The 23445-nt window shown below is 36.7% G+C and overlaps 1 protein-coding gene across 4 annotated transcripts in view; it reads left to right on the top strand.

Annotated features, from left to right (window-relative positions):
* Positions 1-23445, top strand: part of DNAAF6 (dynein axonemal assembly factor 6) — a 38633-nt gene that overhangs the window by 2008 nt on the left and 13180 nt on the right. For 2 of the 4 annotated variants that reach the window (XM_082716954.1, XM_082716955.1), the window contains 4 exons: positions 4820-4990; positions 8891-8963; positions 12072-12177; positions 15120-15216. In XM_082716954.1, coding sequence (XP_082573080.1) covers positions 4823-4990; positions 8891-8963; positions 12072-12177; positions 15120-15216 — 444 coding nt within the window. In that variant the 5' untranslated portion in view covers positions 4820-4822. Of the gene's footprint in view, positions 1-4819; positions 4994-8890; positions 8964-12071; positions 12178-15119; positions 15217-23445 lie in introns of all 4 variants that reach the window. The other 2 variants (XM_082716952.1, XM_082716953.1) reach the window with 1 other exon arrangement.

Genomic DNA, 23445 nt, shown 5'->3' with positions numbered 1-23445 from the left:
TTCCGTAATGAGCTGTTTCTGAAGTGTCTGTCTTTTTAGCTTTTTGTGGCTGGTATGAAGAGAGATTCCCCCAATCACACCTTTATGTATGAAGGCCGTAAGGACTGAAGTTGATGTGGGCAAATCATAAGCTCTATCTGGAAAATGTTGCCTTTGGAATTTGCCTAGCAAAGGAGAGTGAGAGAAATGAAAGCAAAGGGCACAGAAAATTTATTTTCTTTTAAAATTTTTTTTTAATTTTATTTTTTCAGTGTTCCAAGATTCAGTGTTTATGCACCACACACAGTGCTCCATGCAATATGTGCCCTCCTTAATAACCACCACCAGGCCCTCCCAACTCCCCACCACTCCCCTCCAAAACCCTCAGCTTGTTTCTCAGAGTCCACAGTCTCTCATGGTTCATCTCCCCCTCCGTTTACCCCCAACTCACTTCTCCTCTCCTTATGGTCCATATATACAATGGAGTATTATGCCTCCATCAGAAAGGATGAATACCCAACTTTTGTATCAAAAACTGGAGGAGATTATGCTGGGTGAAATAAGTCAAGCAGAGAGAGTCAATTATCATATGGTTTCACTTGTGGAAAATTTATTTTCTAAGAACCAAATCTCAAATAGATTTAGCAATATATTTTGTTTTTAATGAAATTACTTAAATTTTCTGAATTTCAATTTATTCTTGGCCTATTTAAGTGGTAATACCAGATTCAGGCAGTGGCACTCTAGAATCTTCTCCTTCCTCTTCTTCCTTTTTTTTTTTTTAAATCACTACACTACACTGAGTAGGCAAAAGGAAGTATACATTAGGTATAAAGGCAGGAGATCATAAGTTCTTTTTTAAAGATTTTACTTGGGGAGCGGGGAAGGGCAGAGGAAGAAGGAGAAAGCATTCCAAAGCAAATCCCACAACCTTGGGATCATGACCTGAGCCGAATTCAAGACCTGGACACTTAACCAACTGAGCCACCGACGCGTCACAGGGTATGTTTAATAAGAAGTTCAGTTTTTAACAGAACACAGATTGCATGTAGAAGAATAAGTAAGAAGTGGCAAAATTAGGTTGGGGTGATATCTTAAAGGACTTTGATTGCCAGGCTTAAGAGGAAACTAATGCATGTCAAATTTCCAGGTGAAAGATATCCCTCAAATAAATAACACTGTAAAAAGGCATCTTGCTTTAGATTGTCCAGTTGATCTGTTTCTGCCAAATAAATGTTTTCAACAAAGCTTAATAAACTATTGTTAATTTTTAGACTTCTAAAAAAAGTGGCAGAATCAGTATTTCTATTAAATTTAGACTATTTTTTTCCAAAAATTCACATCACTGTTTTTCTCTTGATCCTTTGAACTACTAAGTTATTCACAAAGTACTGGTGATTCATTCTCAAAATATATCAAGAAGCATATTTTGATTTCTTATTTTGTGTTTGCAGATTATTACAGTTGATATAGTAAAAATATTTTTGCTAGAGTGCCAATTTCATTATGACATCTCTACACCCATTTAGCTACATATGAATCTATGCCATTTTATGCCAGCCTAATTTGGAATTTAAGAAGTCTTAAGTCCCAATGTGCTTGAGATATATAGAGTGTTACTATAAATTATTGTGAATGATTTATTATATACTCAAACATACATCCCAAGAAGGGGCATCCTTTGAAAGCAGTCACTTTGGGAGTCTATCCACTTGCTGTTGCTATGGCTTAAATTACCTTTGAAAATACTCTTAGAATCGCCTTGAGGCCTGTAGCACATTTTTTTTTTGAATCTCAAAGCAGCAAATCTTCATATTTTGAAAGTAGATGTGATATCTTGATACATCTAGAAATCACTTGGAGACAAATCTGTTGTATAATTAAACTGAGTGATACCATAATGATACCTGTTTTTCTTGGTGATACATATGAAGGCAATTCCAAAATATTTTGAACACTGATAGCATAATTTACATCAGCGTATAACCTTCTAAGGTGACTACTTTGAAATACAATAGCCGTGTGAGTTTAATCATGCTTCATTCAGTATTCATAAACTGCTGACTCTATGCCAGCTCTGGTTTTTGAGACTCTCGGCTTAAAGGGATGGCTTCCCACTGTCCACACCGCCCTGTCTCTCACCAGAGAGCCAGGTCAGAGCTACTTCCCAACTGGTAGGGATTTAGAATAAATCTGCTTTCCCTAAATCCAGTATCCACTGTACTCACTGAACGACAGACTCACTTCAGAGTAACATGAGAAAGCCTATGATTTGGTACCTAGATTTCTTTTCCTGCAGTGATGTTGAGCCCTGCCCTATTCTGAACCTTCGTCTAGCTGCCAGCTCCTCAAAGATCCTCAAGAGTCAGACCCTGCCTCCTCTATCCCCACCTATGGACCAGGGTTCTGTTCCACCTAAACAGACCTCCCTACAACCATACTTATTCAATCTTTCTGCCCTGAAACACTGCTCATATCCCCAAACTGCTGCCATGTCCCTGCCAAGCAGATGAAAATAAATGAATAGGAGTTCTGATTGCTACCTCAGACCCGGTATTTGGAACTTCTGAATACCCTTCTTCTGGGTTTGCTTTACCGGTTCCAGTTTATTCCCCTCTCACCGGCCCACCATTAAGCTCTCACAAGGCTCATCATCATGTATCTGTGTATGCAGGCACAATGTATGTGCCAAATAATAATGATAATTTTATGCAGTTTTTCATATTTTAGCAAACTCTTTCACCTACATTGCTATTAATAATAAGGCCATCACAAGGGCACCTGGGTGGCTCAGTGGGTTAAAGCCTCTGCCTTTGGCTCAGGTCATGATCCCAGGATCCTGGGATCGAGCCCCGCATGGGGCTCTCTGCTCAGCGGGGAGCCTGCTTCCCTTCCTCTCTCTGCCTGCCTCTCTGCCTGCTTGTGATCTATCTGTCAAATAAATAAATAAAATCTTTAAAAATAATAAGAAGGCCATAACAACAATTTTGTAAGGGGTGGAAATGCTGGAATAATAAAACAGTTTCTACTATATTTGCTTTATAAAACCTCATTGTTTGTGCAATCTCAACTCGAAATACTGTTCATATCACTGCATCTGAGACCTGGATCCATTTCCCCTTTTGTTGTCAAAGGTAGAAAATGTGTCAATAAACTTTTTGCTTTTAATGTTCAGTAAATATTTAATGAACACATAATCAACTAGAACTTTTGAAATACAAACAAGAGCCTCTTTGTTTAATTTAATATGTGTCAATTATTCATTTCCATAGCAGACTACCAGACCATACTGTGAGAGAAGATTGTTTTATCACCATTTATTTCACCTTTTCCAATTTAATGAGTTTCCAGTGTAATGAGTTTTATCATTAACTTATTTGACATTATTAGAAGTGATATTCATGCCCAGCAAAATTAAATTTTTAAAGGACCAATAATAGCTAACATATGTTGAGTGCTTACAATGGTTAGAATGTGTGCGAGGCAGAGTTCTAAGCTTTTTGACGTGTGTGAAGCTACTCAATCCTTGTAACAACCCTATGAGGTAGCACTATGATTATTCCTATTTTACAGGTAAGGAGGATGGGTGTATAGAGTTTAAATGATGTGCCCAATGTCACAGTGCTGCAAAGTAAATGATAGATACATATCTAGGCAGCATGACTCTGGAGACCTTACTCTAAACCACTCTGATATACTGCCTCTACGCTAGACATACAAGGCTATTTCACATGTGTTTCATACCCTTGACATCTTGAATAAGCATTAAGATCAGTTTTCCATTTAAAAAAGAAAGTCAAGGGCGCCTGGGTGGCTCAGTGGGTTAAGCCTCTGCCTTCAGCTCAGGTCATGATCTCAGGGTTCTGGGATCGAGTCCCACATCGGGCTCTCTGCTCAGCGGGGAGCCTGCTTCCTCCTTTCTCTCTCTGCCTGCCTCTCTACCTATTTGTGATCTCTGTCTGTCAAATAAATAAAATTTTAAAAAAAGAAAGTCAAAATAATAGTAAAACATAATAAAACAGAAGGTTTGTAAAATACCATCTGCATGCAGATTGATTTTGACAGGTGATTTTGTATGAGCACACATTTGAGAATCCCTTTGTATTACTGTTCTAGGCACAGTGCAGAAATTTTAGTGGATCATTTAATAACAGCACTAAAGAAGTGTTTTCCGTGAGTTAGTTTTATAAAATTACGTTTGAAAAATATGAGCAGAGATGTAGAAATGATTCCCATTATATTTATGCCCAAATCATTCGCAATAAGCTTTATGCAGGTTATTCATTAAAGTCTGTGAGATTTCCAAGATGTTTAAGGACCCTGAATTCCTACCCTAAATGTGACTATAAGGGTTATTTTTTTAAAGATTTTATTTATTTTTTTGACAGACAGAGATCACAAGTAGGCAGAGAGGCAGGCAGAGAGAGAGGAAGGGAAGCCGGCTCCCTGCTGGGCAGAGAGCCTGATTCTCCATCCCAGGACCCTGGGATCATGACCTGAGCCGAAGGCAGAGGCTTTAACTCACTGAGCCACCCAGGCTCCCCTATAAGGGTTAATTTAAAGGCTGGTAGGATTATAAGTCGTGGTGATCTTATTTACGTTTTTAATGTGTTATTTCCTAAAATCTTCATTATATACATATATAGTATCACTATGATAACCATAAAACAGTTCAATTATTTTGTGTGAACTCTTCACTAAAGCCAACGAACCAACCCACTAGAATTCTCAGGTGGTGGTATAATGCTAGGCATCATCAAGGGCTGACTAAAAATTTAATCTTCGGTCTTCAATGAAACAGAAAACCAAAATATCTCTTTCTGATTATCTTCTTCCTCAGAACATGGATTCTGAAAATATGGAATCTGAAAATGTGGAAACTGAAAATATGGAAGCTGAAAATCTACAATATGAAAATATGGAAATTGAAACAATTTCTTCAGTTTCAGCTCTGCAAGCCCTCTCTAAGCTACTTTATCCCGAAGAAGAGGATGATTTTGAGCCTGGACAGGTGGTTGTATACTTACAGATGAATTAGTTCTATTCATGCTAAGTTGTTAAACTGTATTTGAACAACTCGTTCCAACCTTGCTGTGGGAGCAATGTTGTGTCATCCAACAGGAGGTTGCAGGAGTCGTTATACATGAGAGTATCACCTCTGGTTCATTCCTAGCAAACATAATTATCCTTTTTCTAAATTACCTGAACACTCACTAAGAAAATAGTTCTGTAATTATGGTAGCAATAGCCACATTTCAAAATGTTTGTCATTTATATTTATGGAAAAAGAATGCTTGACAACCATTGCAGAGAGTGGTAACTTGGATTTTTAAGCCTAGACAGTATTTCTATAAAACAAATAATTTCCATGAGACAGTGTTAATTAGGCCCCCACCAACCAGCTCCCTTAATTTTTTTTTTAATTTTTAATTTTTTATAAACATATATTTTTATCCCAATGTTGAAAATAGAACTGCCCTATGACCCAGCAATTGCACTACTGGGTATTTACCCTAAAGATACAAACGTAGTGATCCAAAGGGGCACGTGTACCCGAATGTTTATAGCAGCAATGTCCACAATAGCCAAACTATGGAAAGAACCTAGATGTCCATCAACAGATGAATGGATCAAGAAGATGTGTTATATATACACAATGGAATATTATGAAGCCATCAAAAGAAATGAAATCTTGCCAGCTCCCTTAATTTTTAAAAATTTGTCCACACATGACAACAGAACAGAGAGCAATTTGACCCATATAATGGGATAAACTACTATAATTTTAGCTTACTAAAATTGACTTCTGGGTATATGCTCACACATAGCTGTGAAATCTTATTTGTTGGATAGTGTTTGGGATCATGGCAGGCAGCCCCAGGGAGGCTTGCTGCAGCAAGGTGGGCTTCATTTTGGGTAGGATAGTTCCATAAACTGACCTTCAGTCACTGCCCATATTCCCGGAATAATCAAAATACTTCTATGTAGCCCCTGCTCTCCATTCTCCTGCTCCTTAGGTATCAGCAAACCTCAGCTGTCAGACTGCCTACATGAAGACAAAATTTGGGCCAGAAATCTCACACAATAACAGAATATATCAATTTGCTTTACATGATCTTAGTGAAGTTGTTATTATGCCCAATTTTCCATGAATAAACCATCTCCAGTGAGCATGCTAGCAGTCTGCTCATCCCCCCAAATTCTTTTCTGCCATTGTGTGGAAAAACAAATGTAATCTGAATAGGCAGCAAATTCAGTGGCTCAGATCAACACTGGATGGAACTTCCACCTCCCAAGAAGAGTTTAGGTGGAAGGCACAGAATCAAGGAAGATGTGCAATGGGAATAAAATTTTTGGATGGAAACTGAATCAGCTTGGAGCCAGAATCCAAGAAGTGTTAGTCAGGGAAAAGTTAGTAGAGGCCAAACAAAAATCAGGACATTAATGATAGCATTGAATTTATACAACACACAGGACACTGGAGAAAAATTTAGGAGCAAGGTATCAATGAAGTTGGGAAGGCAAGTACATTTTGGTTACCTTAAGCTCAAGTAGAAGGATACATCCTGGGAAGGGTAGGATTATGTCTTATGCAAAAAGCATATTAAATATTTGAGAAACAGCAGTCTTCAAGAAAGGTGAGTGGACCTTGTAACTGGGACAGATTCAAAGATGAAAGATTTTCCCTGGTAACAAAGCCTGTTCTCTTTGGCCTTTACATATAGAGTTGTTTATTTGCATCTAGAGGTGATTCTAGGAGAAAGATGAGTGATTGTGAGAATAGGCGAGGATAATTTTATCAAATTGTACAATTCATAGAGGAAAATTACTGTAATACCGTATGATTCTGTGTATCTAGGTTACCAGCAATTTTGAGGTAATTGGTCACTCAGACACTGGAGTACAGATATCATTAGAGGATATAGAAATGGAGTATAAGAACAGTGGGGAATAATTAATGTTTCCAATGAACTCTTAAATTTTCCAGGAGAGAAATTGTTTTTCATTTTTTAACATATATTAATCTTGGGAACTGTGGAATGATCACAAGAGTGATCTGTTTTTGAAAATACTCTCTGAAAACAACATTAGAACTGTTGTATACACGTTGGCTTATTTACACCATCTCTACCATGAACTGCTAAGAATCTGGGAGATTAGGAAGAGAGTGTTTTTTAAACTCACATGGGAATCTTAAGACCTGTGGGAAATAAGGTTCACCACTCCACAGACACCATAACCAAGTTGTTCTAACTCTCTTACCTATTGCAAAGTGGCATGAACTGCAATGATAAATTTCTCAGATAATGGGATGTGGCTCCATGGTAAAGGCTGAAATGATATTTTCATGGAAAACACTTGCAAGATGGTTTTTAATATTTTTATTATCCTCATTTTTCATTCCACTTGAAATTTGATTTTAATCGTTTATTTTCATTAAGTTAATAAACTGAGACCCTCCTTCACTGATCCAATCATCACTATGCAGGGAGGGCATACCAATTTTTGTTAGGAATGTTCAAGTTTTCCTTTCCATGGATTTTAATTTTCCTTGGAAGGAGTCACTCCACAAAACAAGAAGCCCTCATGTTCCAAGAAATGCTTTGCCCTGATTGACTATTAGTATTCTGATGATTAATAACTTAAGGAAAGCACTACTACTTTATATGACCTTAGTGATTAAAACGAAAAAAAAATGTAGAGTACCATCTTGGGATTTCCACATAAAACTGTCTGTAACACCTTAACCAGAGACAATGCACTTTTGAAGCACCTTTTGGAAAGGAATGGTTACTGTCTTAGAAGCCATTGAGATGTTACAGATTAATTTCTGATTTATAGCTGTTGGAATAGTTTAGCATAATAAAGACACAGGTGAGTTTTTCCACCAGCTTTCAAGGACAAACACTATTCCTCTTGCCCAAACAGGACACTGTAACTTTTGTACATACCTGAAGTCTTGGGAGATCCAGGCAGGGGCCTGAGAAAAGAGAGCCTCATGTGCTAGTTTGCCAGGATCCAGGGAGAGAACAATGTTTTGACTGTCAGCAATGGAGTAAACTGGAGCTTCAGAGTCTGGCATCAGCAAGAACATTTAGGAAAATATTGGGATTTCTTGAATTATCAAAAGACCCCGGAGAGGGACCAATGAGGTGGTTGCCACTATTCTGATAGTGTAATATGTATCATACTTAGTTGAAAAAAGGAAAATTGTTCTTGTACTGGTAAATAGAGGGGCAGTCCTATGACGGTGTGTTTGCTTGCACAGGGGATGGCAAAATGAACTTGCATGATGACTGATGTAGTTCAGCGTGTATTTGACACTCTTAATTTGGGGTTTCTGTTTAAATCCATTAGTTCAGTGTCATGAGGTGGAGTGACTAGAAAGTGTTTCAGGTCCCCAGAGGAAAAAAAGTAAAATCAGTTACCAGGAGTTTCGAATGAGTCCTTTGATATCTAAATACTTAAGACTCTATTTAGTGGTTTGTTTTTGTTTCTATGAAACTTTCCCGTCCTTTTCCATCCCCCATCTAACTCTGGCAAGACACTGCCGAAACCCAAAAGTGTCGATGCTTTTATACTAATACTTGGTTCTGACCTTCAAAGAGATGAATGTGGTTCATTCCGCTATCCGCAGGGATACACAATTCACTGGGCTGGAACTGGGGATTTTGTCTGATCAAAGATCAGTTCTGCCTTTCAGCCTATTAAACTAAATACTTTTTGAAAGGAAAAGGAAAACACATTCTAAATAATACTTGGCATCTGTCGCTTTGTTGTATAACAATGATGATTAAATGAGAAGCTCTATGAAATTTTATATGGAAAGCTTATCAAATTCAAAGCATTACCGGTCATAAAGGTTACACAAGTAATAATTACTTGTTGGACCTTTTTTCTTTTCTCCAAGCCAAACTGTTCATCTGTCCTTGGAGCCATGGGTCCTGGGAATATTGGACCACCAACAACAGAAGAGCTCCAAGGTAAGTTATTTAACAAAGCATATAGATCAGTATAATCAGTAAAATATTTTCTCTGGGAGCAAAAGTATAAGGAGAGTAATACTAACACTAGAGTTTGTCAAAGATGAACTCAGATAATTGCGGAAATGATGAACAGTCGTTTACATATAAAGACGCTTTTTTTTATTCTACTGTTATAGGTAAGTCACTTTTATATTAATGGAAATTAATTTGCCTTGAATTATTGACGTTCACTTTTTGGTATATTTCCTGAGAAGTAAAACCAAGAAAGTCATGTGTGGTTAAACAACTTTTTTATTACTTAAGGTCTAGTTCCCAAAACGATTAGTTTCTTCATCTTCTACCCTGCTATATTCTGGCAATTTTACAGAATTCATTAATTCACTCAACAAATATTTATTAAAAGCCTGTTGTGTACCAGGTAGTAGTAACATCTCTGGAGCTATGAGGAAGATCAAAATAGAAAGGTCTCTGCTCCCATCGAGTTAATAGTCTTTTGGAGAACATAATAAATAGCTACACAATTTTATCTTATATCAAAATGCTTATAAATTAAAGCCCATGAAGCGATGTATATAGTCACGGCTTCTATAAACTAGAATAAATATTTGGGGGAGATTTTCCCCACCATTTTGGCCCATACGTTTTCACAGAGTTGAGCATTTTATACATCTTCAAAAATATAGAAAGCTTTAATTCTGTCATGATGACAGTTACCAGAGGGTGAACAGGGAAAGGAAGTGAAATTCCTTCATCAATTTAGCTGATTGTTAAAGATTTTATCTGGAAAATGTTTAAAATAATGGCTAAAATGAGGTCTGAGGGGATGATTTTAAAATTTCAGTTATTATCCCCTACATACTCAAGAGACTCTTTGCCTCATTCAAGAGATGTTGGAAGGCTAGTTCAAATTTTGATGTGTTTCTATGCTGCCTGAATTTCTGATAGTGTATATCTAATATCCTCTAAATTCTGAGAAAAATGAATCATATGCAAACTATTTTATATGAAATCTGTAATTAGGCTTTACAAAGCTCATGCTAGACAGAAGCAGACAATTACAAAAGAGTTGGCAGTATTGAAAACCTGGTAATCAGGTGCATTTCTGGGGATGCTTGAAAGGAGAACTTGAAATAATGTTCTGCACCTAATGTTGGAACAAATGTAAGCTGGGCTTTTCCATGCCTCATTTGCTTTTAAATATTTAAAGATGACACGTAAGAACCCAGGTATATGCTTAGTCCTGCATAAAGGACAAGTGATAGAGATTTTCTTTGAGGCTCACATCTACATGAGGAAAATACTAGATTAAAAAATTATCACTGGGGCACTGGGGTGAATCAGTGTGTTAAGTGTCTGCCTTCAGCTTAGGTCATGATCTCAGGGTCCTGAGAAAGAGTCCTGCTTTAGGCTTGCTGCTCAGTAGGGAGTCTGCTTCTCCCTCTGTCTCTTCCTGCTGCCACCTCTGCTTGTGCTCTTTTTCTTTCAATCTCTCTCTGTCAACTAAATAAAGAGTGAGAGAGAAAGAGAGAGCATGAGAGGGGAGAGGGTCAGTGGAAGAAGCAGACTCCCTGCTGAGCAGGGAGCCCAACTTGGGACTGGATCCCAGGACTCCAGGATCATGACCTGAGCCAAAGGCTGTTAGTTGCTTAACCAGTTGAGCCACCCAGGTGCCCCAAATAAAATCTTTTTTTTTTTTAATAAAAAAAATGATCATTGTATCCACTGTTTTCAGTTTCTTTTTTTTTTTAAGATTTCATTTATTTATTTGACAGAGATCACAAGTAGGTAGAGAGGCAGCCAGAGAGAGAGGGAGAAGCAGGCTCTCCACTGAGCAGAGAGCCCGATGCAGGGCTCGATCCCAGGACCCTGAGATCGTGACCTGAGCCGAAGGCTTAACCCACTGAGCCACCCAGGTGCCCCTGTTTTCAGTTTCTATAACTGATGTTTTCTAAAAATTATGTCATGCTTTCATGACACAGGTATCAAAGTTTTTAGATAGTAATACACAAAGCAAAATAAGGCATTGGCTCCCCGGATCAAATGATTGTATGTTTGATTGGTTCTTTTATGTAAATGTTGGACATAAGATCCTATTGATGTTTCTGAAAAAAAAAGTATAATATTTCTTTACATATGTAAGTTATATATAATGTTTCATATAAAATGTTCTTTCACATACAGAGTATGTATTATATGTTATATTACATGTTATATTATGTAATATATATGTTATAATATATACATATATATTATATACATATACATATATACCTTATAGACACATATATACATATACACATTATATACATATACATATATACATATATGTATATATGTATACATATATACATTATATATACATTATATATTATATATACATTGTATATACATACATACATATATACATACATATATACATACATATATACATATATACATATATGTACATATATGTATATATAATGTATATACACATTATATAACGTATATGTATATACGTACATATGTACATACATACATATGTATATACGTACATATATATGTATATATAATATATATATACATGTATACATAAACATACATATATATGTATATGTATATATGTTTATATAATGTATATATATACATTTCTGTGTATATATACTGTATATATAATGTATATATATATATGTATATAATGTATATATGTATATAATATGTATGTATGTATAGATACATACATATTATATACATATATACATAATATATACATATATTATAACATATATTAACATATATATGTTATATTACATATTATATGTTGTATGTACACATACAGACCGGAATGCGATCACTGATTATCTCTGGGTAGTTGAATTACAGATGATTTTTTTCTTCTTTTTGCTTACATGTTGTTTCCAAATTTTTTACGACTGTTATTACAATTTTACAATGTACTGTTTGTGGATTGATTCAAAAATTCTACTTTTTTTTTTTTACTAAGTTAGCTTGTTTGGACCAAAACACAAACTAGTGATTACAAATAGAACATGTTTTACTTCGATGATCCTAAACTGAGCATGAAGAATAGAAACAGCCTCAGCTTTATCTTCCCTTTCTCCGCAGTCATCCCTCAAAGCAGTGATGAAAACGGCGAGGATATCTGGAATCCAGAAGAGGTTCCAGAGGGAGCAGAGCATGAGGACATGTGGGATGTTAGAGAAATACCAGAGTAAGTCAGATGAGGCCAGGAATGTGTTTGGGGCTTAAGGTAGATGTGTCATCTGATATCATTCTATTTTTGACAAGATTCATAAAATAACTTCTACCACATAAAAGATAAAACTATGGTGACACACAGAAGGCATGTGTAATTGATGATTTTTTTCCTTCTGAAGCAGAAACAAATAATGAAATATAATACCTTCCTTTCAGTTATTATCAAACAAAAACTGGCGTACAGTCATTTCCATTACAAATTTATATTTACTATTGGCTAGTTGTTTAATGTGGATCTAACACTGGGAAAGAAAACCCATTAAGTTACAAGCATTCATACAAGTCAAATTATTTTACCATGTTTATGTGTCAAAGACCTGCTTTTAATTATTCAGTGCTCCACAATTATGGTAAAAGGCTGTGTTCTCTCTCCAATTATCTATTATTACCTGGACCTATTTACTAGTGATTTTAGGATTGTGTTTAACATATTTTGCAAGTGGTCGTGAAGCCTCACTTTGTAGCTTATTCAATAGGAATTATGAATATGAACTGTAAATATGAAATTTAGGATTATTATCATGAATAGCCCTTCACTCTGATGAAATAAATCACCCACAGTTTCAAGGAATTGAAAGTGTGTTCACATTTGTAATTGAAATTAATGGTTAAATACACTAAGCTTTAAATATATGTATTCTAAAATAAAATATTGATTGAGTATTTAGAATAACTTGAAAAACCAAGGCAGTACTTACTAAATTATAATGTACTTTATGAATTCTTGAGGACTTCTATGGTAAGTGATCTGACAACTTATCTAATTCTTACTATAAAATTGTGTCCAAGTTTGTTTGTTTTTTTTTTAAACCCAACCCTCTCTGTCTGTCCTCTACATCAATTCTGAAAATAGAAGCAGTGGGAGACTGCAGATGATTAACTGGAAAAATGTATCCAGCTTTCAAATAAACAATGTCAAAAAACCCCATAAACCTCATAAAAAAGATCAAAGGGGATTTTAAAACATCTCTGTGTGTACCTTAAAAATGAAGAGTAAATCTCAGGTTATGTTTATACAATGCCCACACATCCGATGAAAGGTATGAAGTAAGCCACTCATTCATCATATTGTCTAATGAATGTCAAACATCTGTATGTGGCAAGTTCCAAATTTGAGTAAACTTTCACTTCTCATCCTGGTGTTTGATGTTCTGTAGAAAGAACATCCATGAAAGTTTTAAATGAATAAGAACTCCAGTCAGGATATGAAGAAAATTATAAGATTTTTTTAATCTTTATTTTCTATCTTACACAAGTACATTTCAAAATGTCCCAGTGGGTAAAGAGGAAATTGGGGAAAAAGGGGGATAGGCTGCTCACAAAAAAAATCACAAGTGGCCAAATAAAAAGTAATAAGGACCTGAGCTAAGTCACTGGCCTGGGGGAGAAGTATGAGGGCCTTTGAGAGATTCTTAAAGGAATATATGTTATCTGATTAGATATAATGAATGACAAGAAAGCGTCAGAAACGATGCTGAGGGTACTGACTAGGGTGAGTGGATGAATAGTGAGGCCATTAACTGGGACTGGGAATGAAGGTAGAGGGAAAACAATGAGTTTGGTTTTGGATGTGTGGACTCTGAGGTGCCTTTGGGACATCCAGGCAAATGGATATAGTAGACAGTTGGAAAACTACATCTGCATGTGCAGAGAAGAGCAGCAGCTAGAGCAAATCCATTTGGGAGTCATGGGCATATGGATCAATACCTTTCTATTTTGCTTTAACCTGTCTTCACCTTTGTAAATATCAGGTAAATGTTATAGTCTATTAAGAAAAAAGTGCCCCATATCAAATAGCTACTTATTGTTAGTCCTGTTCAAACTCAGAGAAATCCCTTTTCCATCCTTGGGCTTTCCTATTTGCAAGCGGTCAGAAGTTCAAGGTAGTCCTTTAGTCTTCCTATCCAGAGAGTTACCGTTTCTTCATTAGGGGGGAATTAAAGAGTAAAGATCATCTGTAAATGTTTGCTCACTTCATTCCGTCTAAAAAGATATAGGGTACATTATGGTTGGGTGCTTCTTTCTGTAAACCACTCTATCCCTAGGGACCCAAATGTGGGGGCAAAGAAAGATTTGTGAATTATCTTCTTGTGTGAGGTGAAATACCAGGAAAATCTTTCATCAGAGTAAGAATTCTATAGGCCTAGATTCTAAATACTGCAATGTTGTTGTGCTGACCACATTACCAGTGTTTCTATTATAGACTTTTAGACCTGGAGAAAATATTGTAGAGATCACTGAATTCAAACCTACCTCTCTCCCATAAATTATACAAATCTGAAAGCAGAGAACCCCATGAGTTTGTGATTTGACCAAGGGCACACAGTTAAGGACGGAAAAAGAACTACACCTAGATTTTCTAACTCTATTCTGTGTCTCAAATTTAGCAGATAAGGATTTCTATATATCCATCAAACTCTGGGTTATGGGCCTACAATTTTTCTGAGCCATCATTTTCCAGGAAAAACAAACTTTTTTTTCTTTTTGCTTTTAATCTTATTAGAAGTTCCCTCAATTCATTTTATTTGTCTAGCTCTGAAACAATTAAGCTTAATTTTTCAAAATGAAGTAGATACAATATAAATCCTGCTTTACAGTATTAGGTATATATATATATATATATATATATATATATATATATATATTTCATGTTTGGTATTTTTTGACTGAATTTTCTGGACTTCTATTCCTTTAGGATTCTGCTACATGCTCAAAGAAATGGTCAGCACTTTATTTAGTCCTTTTATTTTTTTGTAATAGCATGTCCTCATAAGTTTGTAGTTTGGGGTTTTTTTTTTCTTTCTTTCTTTTTTTTTTTTTTTTTTTTTGCTCTGGGACAGAAAACTGCTTTCTTTTGAGTCTCAGTATCATTGACTCTTTTTTTTTTTTTTTTAGGTATGAGATAATATTCAAACAGCAAGTGGGAACTGAGGACATTTTTCTAGGATTTTCGAGAAAAGACTCTTCAACCGCATGTTGTGAAGATCTAGTGGTGAGCCTCTCTATCTTCCCTATGACCATTGTGGCTACACTGACTGGCTATTATATGCATAATACCATAGGCAAGGCAGTAAACTCTTTAAAAATAGTGGTTGCTATGTTTTAGGTACTAAGGGAATAATGGGATTGACAATTTAAAATTGGCTAATACATACAAAATAAACTAAATTTACACATGTGGATAAGATTTACAAATAAACATAATAGATTCATAAGATATAATACACTATTTCTAGTCCTGTGAAAACTGTCCTTCCCTGAATCTCTCTTATCTCTTATATCTATATTTTCTAATGACTCAGCTTACATCGTGCAGTTTAAAAAGGGACTTTTTCTTAATTTTTGGACCCGAACTTCTAATTTAAAACTCTAAAAAGACATCTAAAATGTTATCTTCGTTCCCTTATCAGAATGACACTAATTCTATGTAATAACAATAGCAATACCAATAAGATCAATGAGATCCCCTTACTTCTGCCTATTTAAGACTCAGAATGATCCTGTTGAAAAGTCTGGGCCTAACCAAAAAAGAGGGATATAACCGGTTTGGACAGCAAACACTGGTAATTCTGGTGTGGAGAATTCTTTTCCTGAGATCAGTGGCTGTGCTTCTATCTTTTCCCCTCTCTGTCTCACAAAACTCTACAGTATGGAGTACTGAGATGCCCATTGGAAATGCTTAATCTTTTTTCCTTAAGCAAATGGTAAATGGAATCTATCTTGTGCATGAACTTCAGGTTTTCTCTTACTAGCAAAATCTAAGACATCCAATTGAAGCAAGTAACATAAGTAGTGAGTTTAAGTAGCTTAGGAGATTTTTCAAACTCTAATGAGTTAAGGTTTCAAGTGATCTTGAAGTAATTAGTTCCCAGGGTTTTCCAATAACATCCCAATTCCTCTTTTTTTAAATAACTGTAAAATAACATTTTTGATGTCTAGTGTTGGGGATTGCTATAAACTCTGGAGAAATTCTGGGCCCTAAGTAAATAACTGTTGTGAGCCTTTCCATCTCTCTCCCTTTTAGAGTGCTACTAGTATTAATAATAAAGGTGTCCTGAATGAAGACTCTCGGAAACCAAATTGTACCCAAGAGTAGGAGTACACAGTTTATGTAAAACTCAACAAGTATATGCTGAAGAAGACTTGCTCCCCCCTTTTAATGAACTTCTAGTTGACTGGGGAGACAGAACTCACATAAATGAAATCAGCTTCTTATTAACAGTTAAACTCAGTGTTGACAGTCTACCAGGAGTTTAGAAGGTTTGGATAAGGTATAGACAGTACGGAATGGAAGATGTATGAAATATTTTTTGGTGCTATGGCACTTCACAACATGTATACTGTTTTTTTTCTCTTGCATTTTCTTCATATATTCAATTTTCTTAATTCAATTAGCCAACATATAGTACATCATTAGTTTTTGATATAATGTTCAATGATTCATTAGTTGCATACAGCACCCAGTGCTCATCACATCAAATGCCCTCCTTATTGTCCATCACCGAGTTACCCCATCCCCCCAATCCATCTCCCTTCACCCACCTTCCTGACCCCAGGAAACAGAGGTTTGGAGTCAAGAGTCTCTTATGGTTTGTCTCCCTCTCTGATTTCTTCCCCTTCAGTTTTCCCTCCCTTCCCCTATTGTCCTCTGCACTTTATCTACCATTTACATTGACATGGATGGATTATGCTAAGTGAAATAAGTCAATCAGAGAAAGAGAGTTATCATATAGTTTCACTCATATGTGGAACATAAGGAATAGTGCATATATTCAATTTTTAAATACTTAGTGAGTACTATTACACACCAGGCTCTGTTCTAGGTACTAGGGACACAAAGGTAAATAAGATACAGTCATCACCCTCAAGGAATTTACAATAAAGGAGGCAGACAAGTAACAAATCATTGCAATTCAGTATGGTAAGTATATACTTAGAGGCATATATGTGTGACATATATGGTGTAATAAAGCAGAAAGAGATCAACACTGGGTAGACAAGATTTTTCCAGTGGACAACATTCCAAGAAACAGAGTAAAGCACATGGGGCAGTATCCAGGCATGAAATAGCCTGGCTTATTTGAGTAAGCTCTGAGCATAAGAAGAATAAAGAATAGTTGTCAGTGGTGTACTTACAAGCCAACTCTCAAAAAAGGGAAAATAACCCCTAATTTGTAGCTTGAATTTTATCTTGTAGGCATATTAATGATGATATCCACCATCATTGCTTAACCCCACTGGTAAGACTCAGACTAAAGAGGTTATTGACCACATCTCAAGTATTTCTTGCTCAAATTTATCAGCTTACTATTCCTGTTGGTAATATGGCATTTTCCCAGATCTAAGACATCATCAAATTGTCATTTATTTAATACAAAGGAATAATAAGTGTGCTACCCCATTAATTGTACACATTGATTGCATGACGTACCCAGTAACAGAAACACTAAAATGTGGGGGGAATTAAATCTTAGAACTGGCTAAATTTGTTATCTGGGGGCTGGACCTGGTCTATATGTAACAACCCAGTACAGAGACTTTAAGAAGACCTCTGTTTAAGCTGAAGAAGATATTAGCATGAACAATCTGTTTAAGTACAGGGAGTGATTTGGGGTTTAAGAATCCACAAGAACCACCCTTTCCTTTACCCTCCCCAGACTCCAAATAAGAAAGCAGGATTCATGAGTCTTAAATCAAAGCAATTGTCCTAAACAAAATTCTCAGTTATGATTATGTATGTCTTCAGCAAATCTTCCATTCTTTCCTTCTAACCTCAAACCAAAGAGCTTCATTATCTAAATCCTGCCTACTGCTCCTTTACCGGGTTTGTAGCTACCAAGCTTCCCTGGCCTTAATCTATAATTAGGCATTTTATGTTTTAAGTAAAAATTGTATGTAAAGTGTACAACATGATGATTTGATACACCTATGCATAGTGAAATGATTACTGCATTATTAACATCCTCTCCTCACATACTTACCAGTGTGTGAGTGTCTGTGTGTGTGTGTGTGTGTGTGTGTGTGTGTGTTGAGAGCACTTGGAATCTACTCTCTTAGCAGATTCCCAGTATTCAATATGGTATTAGTAACTGTAATCATCCTGATGTACATTTCAGAGCTTCAGCTTTATATGTCAGCTTTTTGCAAGTTTGTTTTATTTTTAGCTGCCAACCATTTTCTTCAAACCAAATTCTATGAGAAAGCCCAACATAGAGAACACATAAAAGTACCACTGCCTTGAATAAAAGGGTACTATCACCCATGAGGCAGCTCCTAGGAGAAAAACTGGGGCTCTTTGGAACACAGTTTGAAAGATGCTTATCTAGCCTTTCTCCTTGTATTACAGTTGAGAAAATAAGGTCAAGCTTGTAAAGGTATCAAATATTCATATAAATTAATGGAAGAATAATAAGAGAGCTAGAAGGTGTTTTCCTCCTAGGTAACATGCATGTTTTATTTTAAACCTCATGAGTATAATGCCCCTGTCTTGTTCTATTTTACTTTTTTTGATTTTACTATTTTTTATTTTCTTTTTTGTTCTCTATACTTTCCATCGCTCCCCACAAAGATCCTGCCATAATGGGTTTGATATATATCCTTGACTATGTAACCTTGAATACATATTTACCCCTGCTTGCTGTACTTTTAATTCAACAAATACTTATTGAGCACTTACTATAGGCCAGATACTTGATATACAGTGTCGAACACAATAGAAAAGTTTCTCTTTCTCACAAGGAGCTTACTATCAAGAGATCAAGCAGTCTATAAGCAGCAGCACAGACTTCCATAAATCCATTCAATAAGGAAACAGTGAACCCAAATGCATAAAGGTTATTACTTACAGACAGGATAAGCAAGATCAGCTGGGTGTCAGTTCCACATGTCCCTTTGCCCCACAGGAAAACCACTGAACTAAAGGGACCAGATAACAGGTGACATGAGCGGTGGGGCACTCTGTTGCTGAAAAGCCAACTCTACGCTGTAGCTGGACAGTTTTATAGCCTGTATCTACACCCAAGGGGAGGGAGGTAGAAAGCTCTTATGCCTTATTGGAACTAGGGAGGAGGGTGAGAAACTGCTTCACTGGTAGCCTCCTGCAAGATAAGGAGCCTCCCACAGGGTAGAAAGGCAGATAAGAAATAGCCTTGAGGCAACTCCTCACAAGACTCTATCTTCCCCTGTTCCGGGAGGATCACAGGATGTTCTGCCAAGACTTGGGGCCAACAGCAGTTGAGCTTTGCCTATGTGGCCAACGTGGATAGTACAGGTTCACCAGAGTGCCATCGAGGAGCCATTTTCCTACATTCACAGCCTATGAATAAAGGTTTTTATCATACTTGTTTTTACTTAAAATGATATAATAATAATAATAGCAAATCATTTATAGAACACTTACTGTGTGCCAGGCATTTCTCTGAGAACTTTGCACATAGTAAATCATCAATCCCCACATCAACCTTATGAAATTGGTGCCATCATTTTCACTTTACAGAGGAGGTTGATGACACACAATGAAGTTAAGTGACTTGCATTAAGTTCACACACTTAGAATCTGGTAGAACTATAATTGGACCCAAACAATTTGACTTTGATATAAGTGTGTATAAAGTGATATGGTCCAAGCGGACTTCACAATACAGGAGACATCTGGCCTGGACATGTGAAGTGCTTGGTAGTTTGTCAGGGTGGAAAAGCTGTCAGAGCAGAATAAACAGTGGCATCGGCAAAGGCCTAGTGCTTATGAAAGTATATGATATTTTTGAGAACTATTTGTGGTGTTCTTGGAGTCCCAGAATGGACATGGAGCAATAAAAGAAAAGAGAATAAGCAGTTTAGAGTTAGTTGTAAAAGCCCTTGGATGTCACACCATGTGCTATGGATTGAATTGTGTCCCCCCACCACCACCAAGTTCATATGTTGAAGCTCTAACCCCTGTTGTAATGGTATTTGGAGATGGAAGCTTTGGAAGGTAATTAGGTTTAGATGAGGTCATGAGGATGGGGCCACATGATGATATTAGTGTCTTGATACAAAGATGCCAGAGAGCTTGCTCTGTACACAGTGAGAAGGCAGCTTTCTGCAAGCTGAAAAGAGAGTTCTCACCAGAAACCAACCATATTGGCATGTTTGGCATGCTCAGAATTCCAGTCTGTAGTATTTTGTTATGACAGCACCAGCTAAGACACCATGAGCTATGGACGTTTGTGGGCACTAGAATTATAAAATGTCTTCAATCAGGTGAATTATAAAATGTCTTCAAGCAGGTGAATTAAACAATTAGGTGTGTATTTCAAAACAGCTCTAGTGGCAGATTATGGTGGAAAAATTAGAAGAGGTGATGGTAGGAGATGGGTGTGAGCTGGGGAGATTGGTGGTAGGAAAACCAGTTGAGAGACCATTGCATTAATTCAGGTAAGAGAGGCAGGAGCCTAGAGTGTGGCAGTGGGGATAGAGAGCAAAGTAGACGTTTCAGAGGTAATACTGATGGGATTTAGAAATTTGTCTAATGGGATATGTAAGGGAGAAACAGGAGTCAAGAGTTCTAGCTTGGGTGACTGGGTAAATGGTGATAACATTAATTAAGATATGGGAATGTAAAGTGGTTTATCTCTGGATGGTAGTCTTAGAACTGGTTTCTATTTCTTTTTGCTCATCTGACTTTTTTTTTTTTTTTTTACAATTACTATCTATTACTTCTGGAATAAGAGTAAACCAAGGTGGGTTTTTTGTTGTTGTTTTTGGTGGTATGGGAATATCAGGTAAGAAATGCAAAAGAAGACAAAGTTCTAAGTGAAAAATATTAAGTTTTGGTTATATTGAATTCAAACTGCCTGCAAGAAATCTTGTTGGAAGCATCCAGTAGGCTGTTAGAAATATAAAATCCATGCAGAACTCAAAGACAGGAACTGGAGATGTTGATTTTCAGAATTGGAGTTTGCTCTCTGAAGGATTAGAATATACTACCACTGAGTGCTGGCTTTGTATCAGGCTTAGAATGAAGTAGAACTGATTTTAGGTAGTACCTCTATGTTTGGAGAGGGGGAGGTGTTGAGAGGGACACTAAGAAACTTGCAGAATGGGACTGAGAACAGAATACAGAGCCTTTGGGGATGGGGTCAATATTCAGAGGAAGAGTTCAAACAGAGGCATCAGAAATTCTCTCTCCAGTTCCAAGCCAGGTATCAAAAACCAAGAGGAATCGGATCAATGAAGTAAGGTTGAGACTGTCTCATGGCTTTAGAGATAAAAACAATGATGATGGAGGAAGCCAAAAAGCTGTCACAGAAACAAGGTAGGGAAAAATAAGAACTTGCCTACCCCTGAGAAACAGGGCTGACCAAAGTACCTGACCTCTTGGGTGCCAGCTGGGGGACATAGAAAAAGGAAATTAAGGTATCAAGGATATGTAGGAAGATAGCCTGTCTTCTCCATAGGACTATTTGTGGCAGGAAGGGGGGTGGGTGCAGTGGGGAAGTAGGTCAGTGGATTCCTATTTTCACCCATGCATGTTGAACAGCAGATTATCTCTAAAATCCAAAAGTGAATAGGGCTAGGGTTATTGATATTCTGCCAAGTGACCCATCATTTATTCTAGAGGAGGGGAAAAGCAGCCTGCACAAAGCTTGATACTCTTTTTGACCTGAAATGGATTAATAATATTTTGGTTCTTCTGATTTAATGTATCTGTATTGATAAGGGGACATTCTGATGTTACCTATAAAGCAAGGCATTAAGCCTGTTTCTCTTTCATCATCACCGCAGTCACTGGGATATGAGCCTTACTCTATCTCTAAATCTCACTGAGAATAGGGTGAGAGTCAAGGATGGTATAGGAGTCAGTCACTATCTGGCAGATACAACCAGGAGTCACATGTTTATCACACATTCTCATCTCAAAAAGGGCTATCAATCATTCTGAGCAAAGTGTCTCCCTAGCTTCTGAGAATTCACTTGTTTCTTGAATGGTCTACTTCTCAAGTCCTGTTTTCTCTCTTAGGTTAAATCAGTTGTATTCATTTACCTTTAATGAATAAATGGATTTGGCTGCTTGATAGTAGAATAGATTCTCCTTTCCATATAAATTCTAGAGGATGGACATGTTTTTGCAGGCTTTCTGATTATGCTAACCTTATTTGATTGGTTATATATCAGACTGTGTGTCAGAGAGAAGGATATTTGAGCTGTAATACAATTCCTTATTATCAGCTCCAGGCAGCATAGTAAACCTTCAATTCAGTTTCTAATGGTTCTCTTGGTAATATATGTACGCTTATAGTTAATATCATAACATTCTTTCATAATGATGGTAGAAGGATGAATACCTCCTTAAAAGCTAATCTAATTGTATAGATTTAATACATTTGTTACAAAATACATACACAATACATTTGTTACAAAAGTTAGATGTATTTAAAATTTTAAATAGTAACAAAATTAGTAGAGTTGAAAATATAAGTCCCCCATAATGAGAGATAGATGCAGAGTGCATGTGGGCAGGGAGAGAGAGAGATGGGGAGAATTTGCGATGGCTATAGTCAGGTATGAAATAAGAGTGAAAGGTGTCTCTCTTTTTTAAAGATTTTGTTTATTTATTTGAAAGAGAGAGACACAGAAAGAGAGGGAACACAAGCAGGGGGAGAGGGAGAGAGAAGCAGGCTTCCCGCTGAGAAAGGAGCCTGATGTGGGGCTCGATCCCAGGAACCCAGGATCATGACCTGAGCTGAAGGCAGATGTTTAACGATTGAGCCACCCATGCACGCAAGTGAAATGTGTCTTACCCATATTACTTGGTTAAAAAAAAAATCAGAAATTTTACATTTTGATGAGCTTTCATCAAAATATCTGAATCACATGGTCCAGAATCCTTGAATGAGAACAGGCAGAAACTTCTGAATCCCTGCAAGCAAGAACAGATTGACCCTAAGAAAATTCCAGTATTTGAGGGGTAGATAAGCGAAGAGGAACTGAGAAAGATATTCAGAGATGGGGGAAAGCCATAACAGTGTCCGGTGCTATAGAGGGGTAAACCAGGATTAGGGTGCAGAAGGAATTTTTAGATTCATCATTTAAGAAGTCTTTGGTGACCTTTGGAAGACAGCAGTTTCAGTGATGTGCTGGGAGCCAACACCAGATTGTAGAAAGCCGAGAAGTGAACAGGAAGCTAGGAAGAGAAGGCAGCAAATGTAGATCATTCTCTGAGGAGGAATAGCAACGAAGG

This window comes from Mustela nivalis (genome assembly GCF_964662115.1).
Source record: "Mustela nivalis genome assembly, chromosome: X".
NCBI lineage: Eukaryota > Metazoa > Chordata > Mammalia > Carnivora > Mustelidae > Mustela > Mustela nivalis.
Note: the sequence above shows the minus strand (reverse complement) of the source record. Positions and strands in the feature narration are given on the sequence as shown.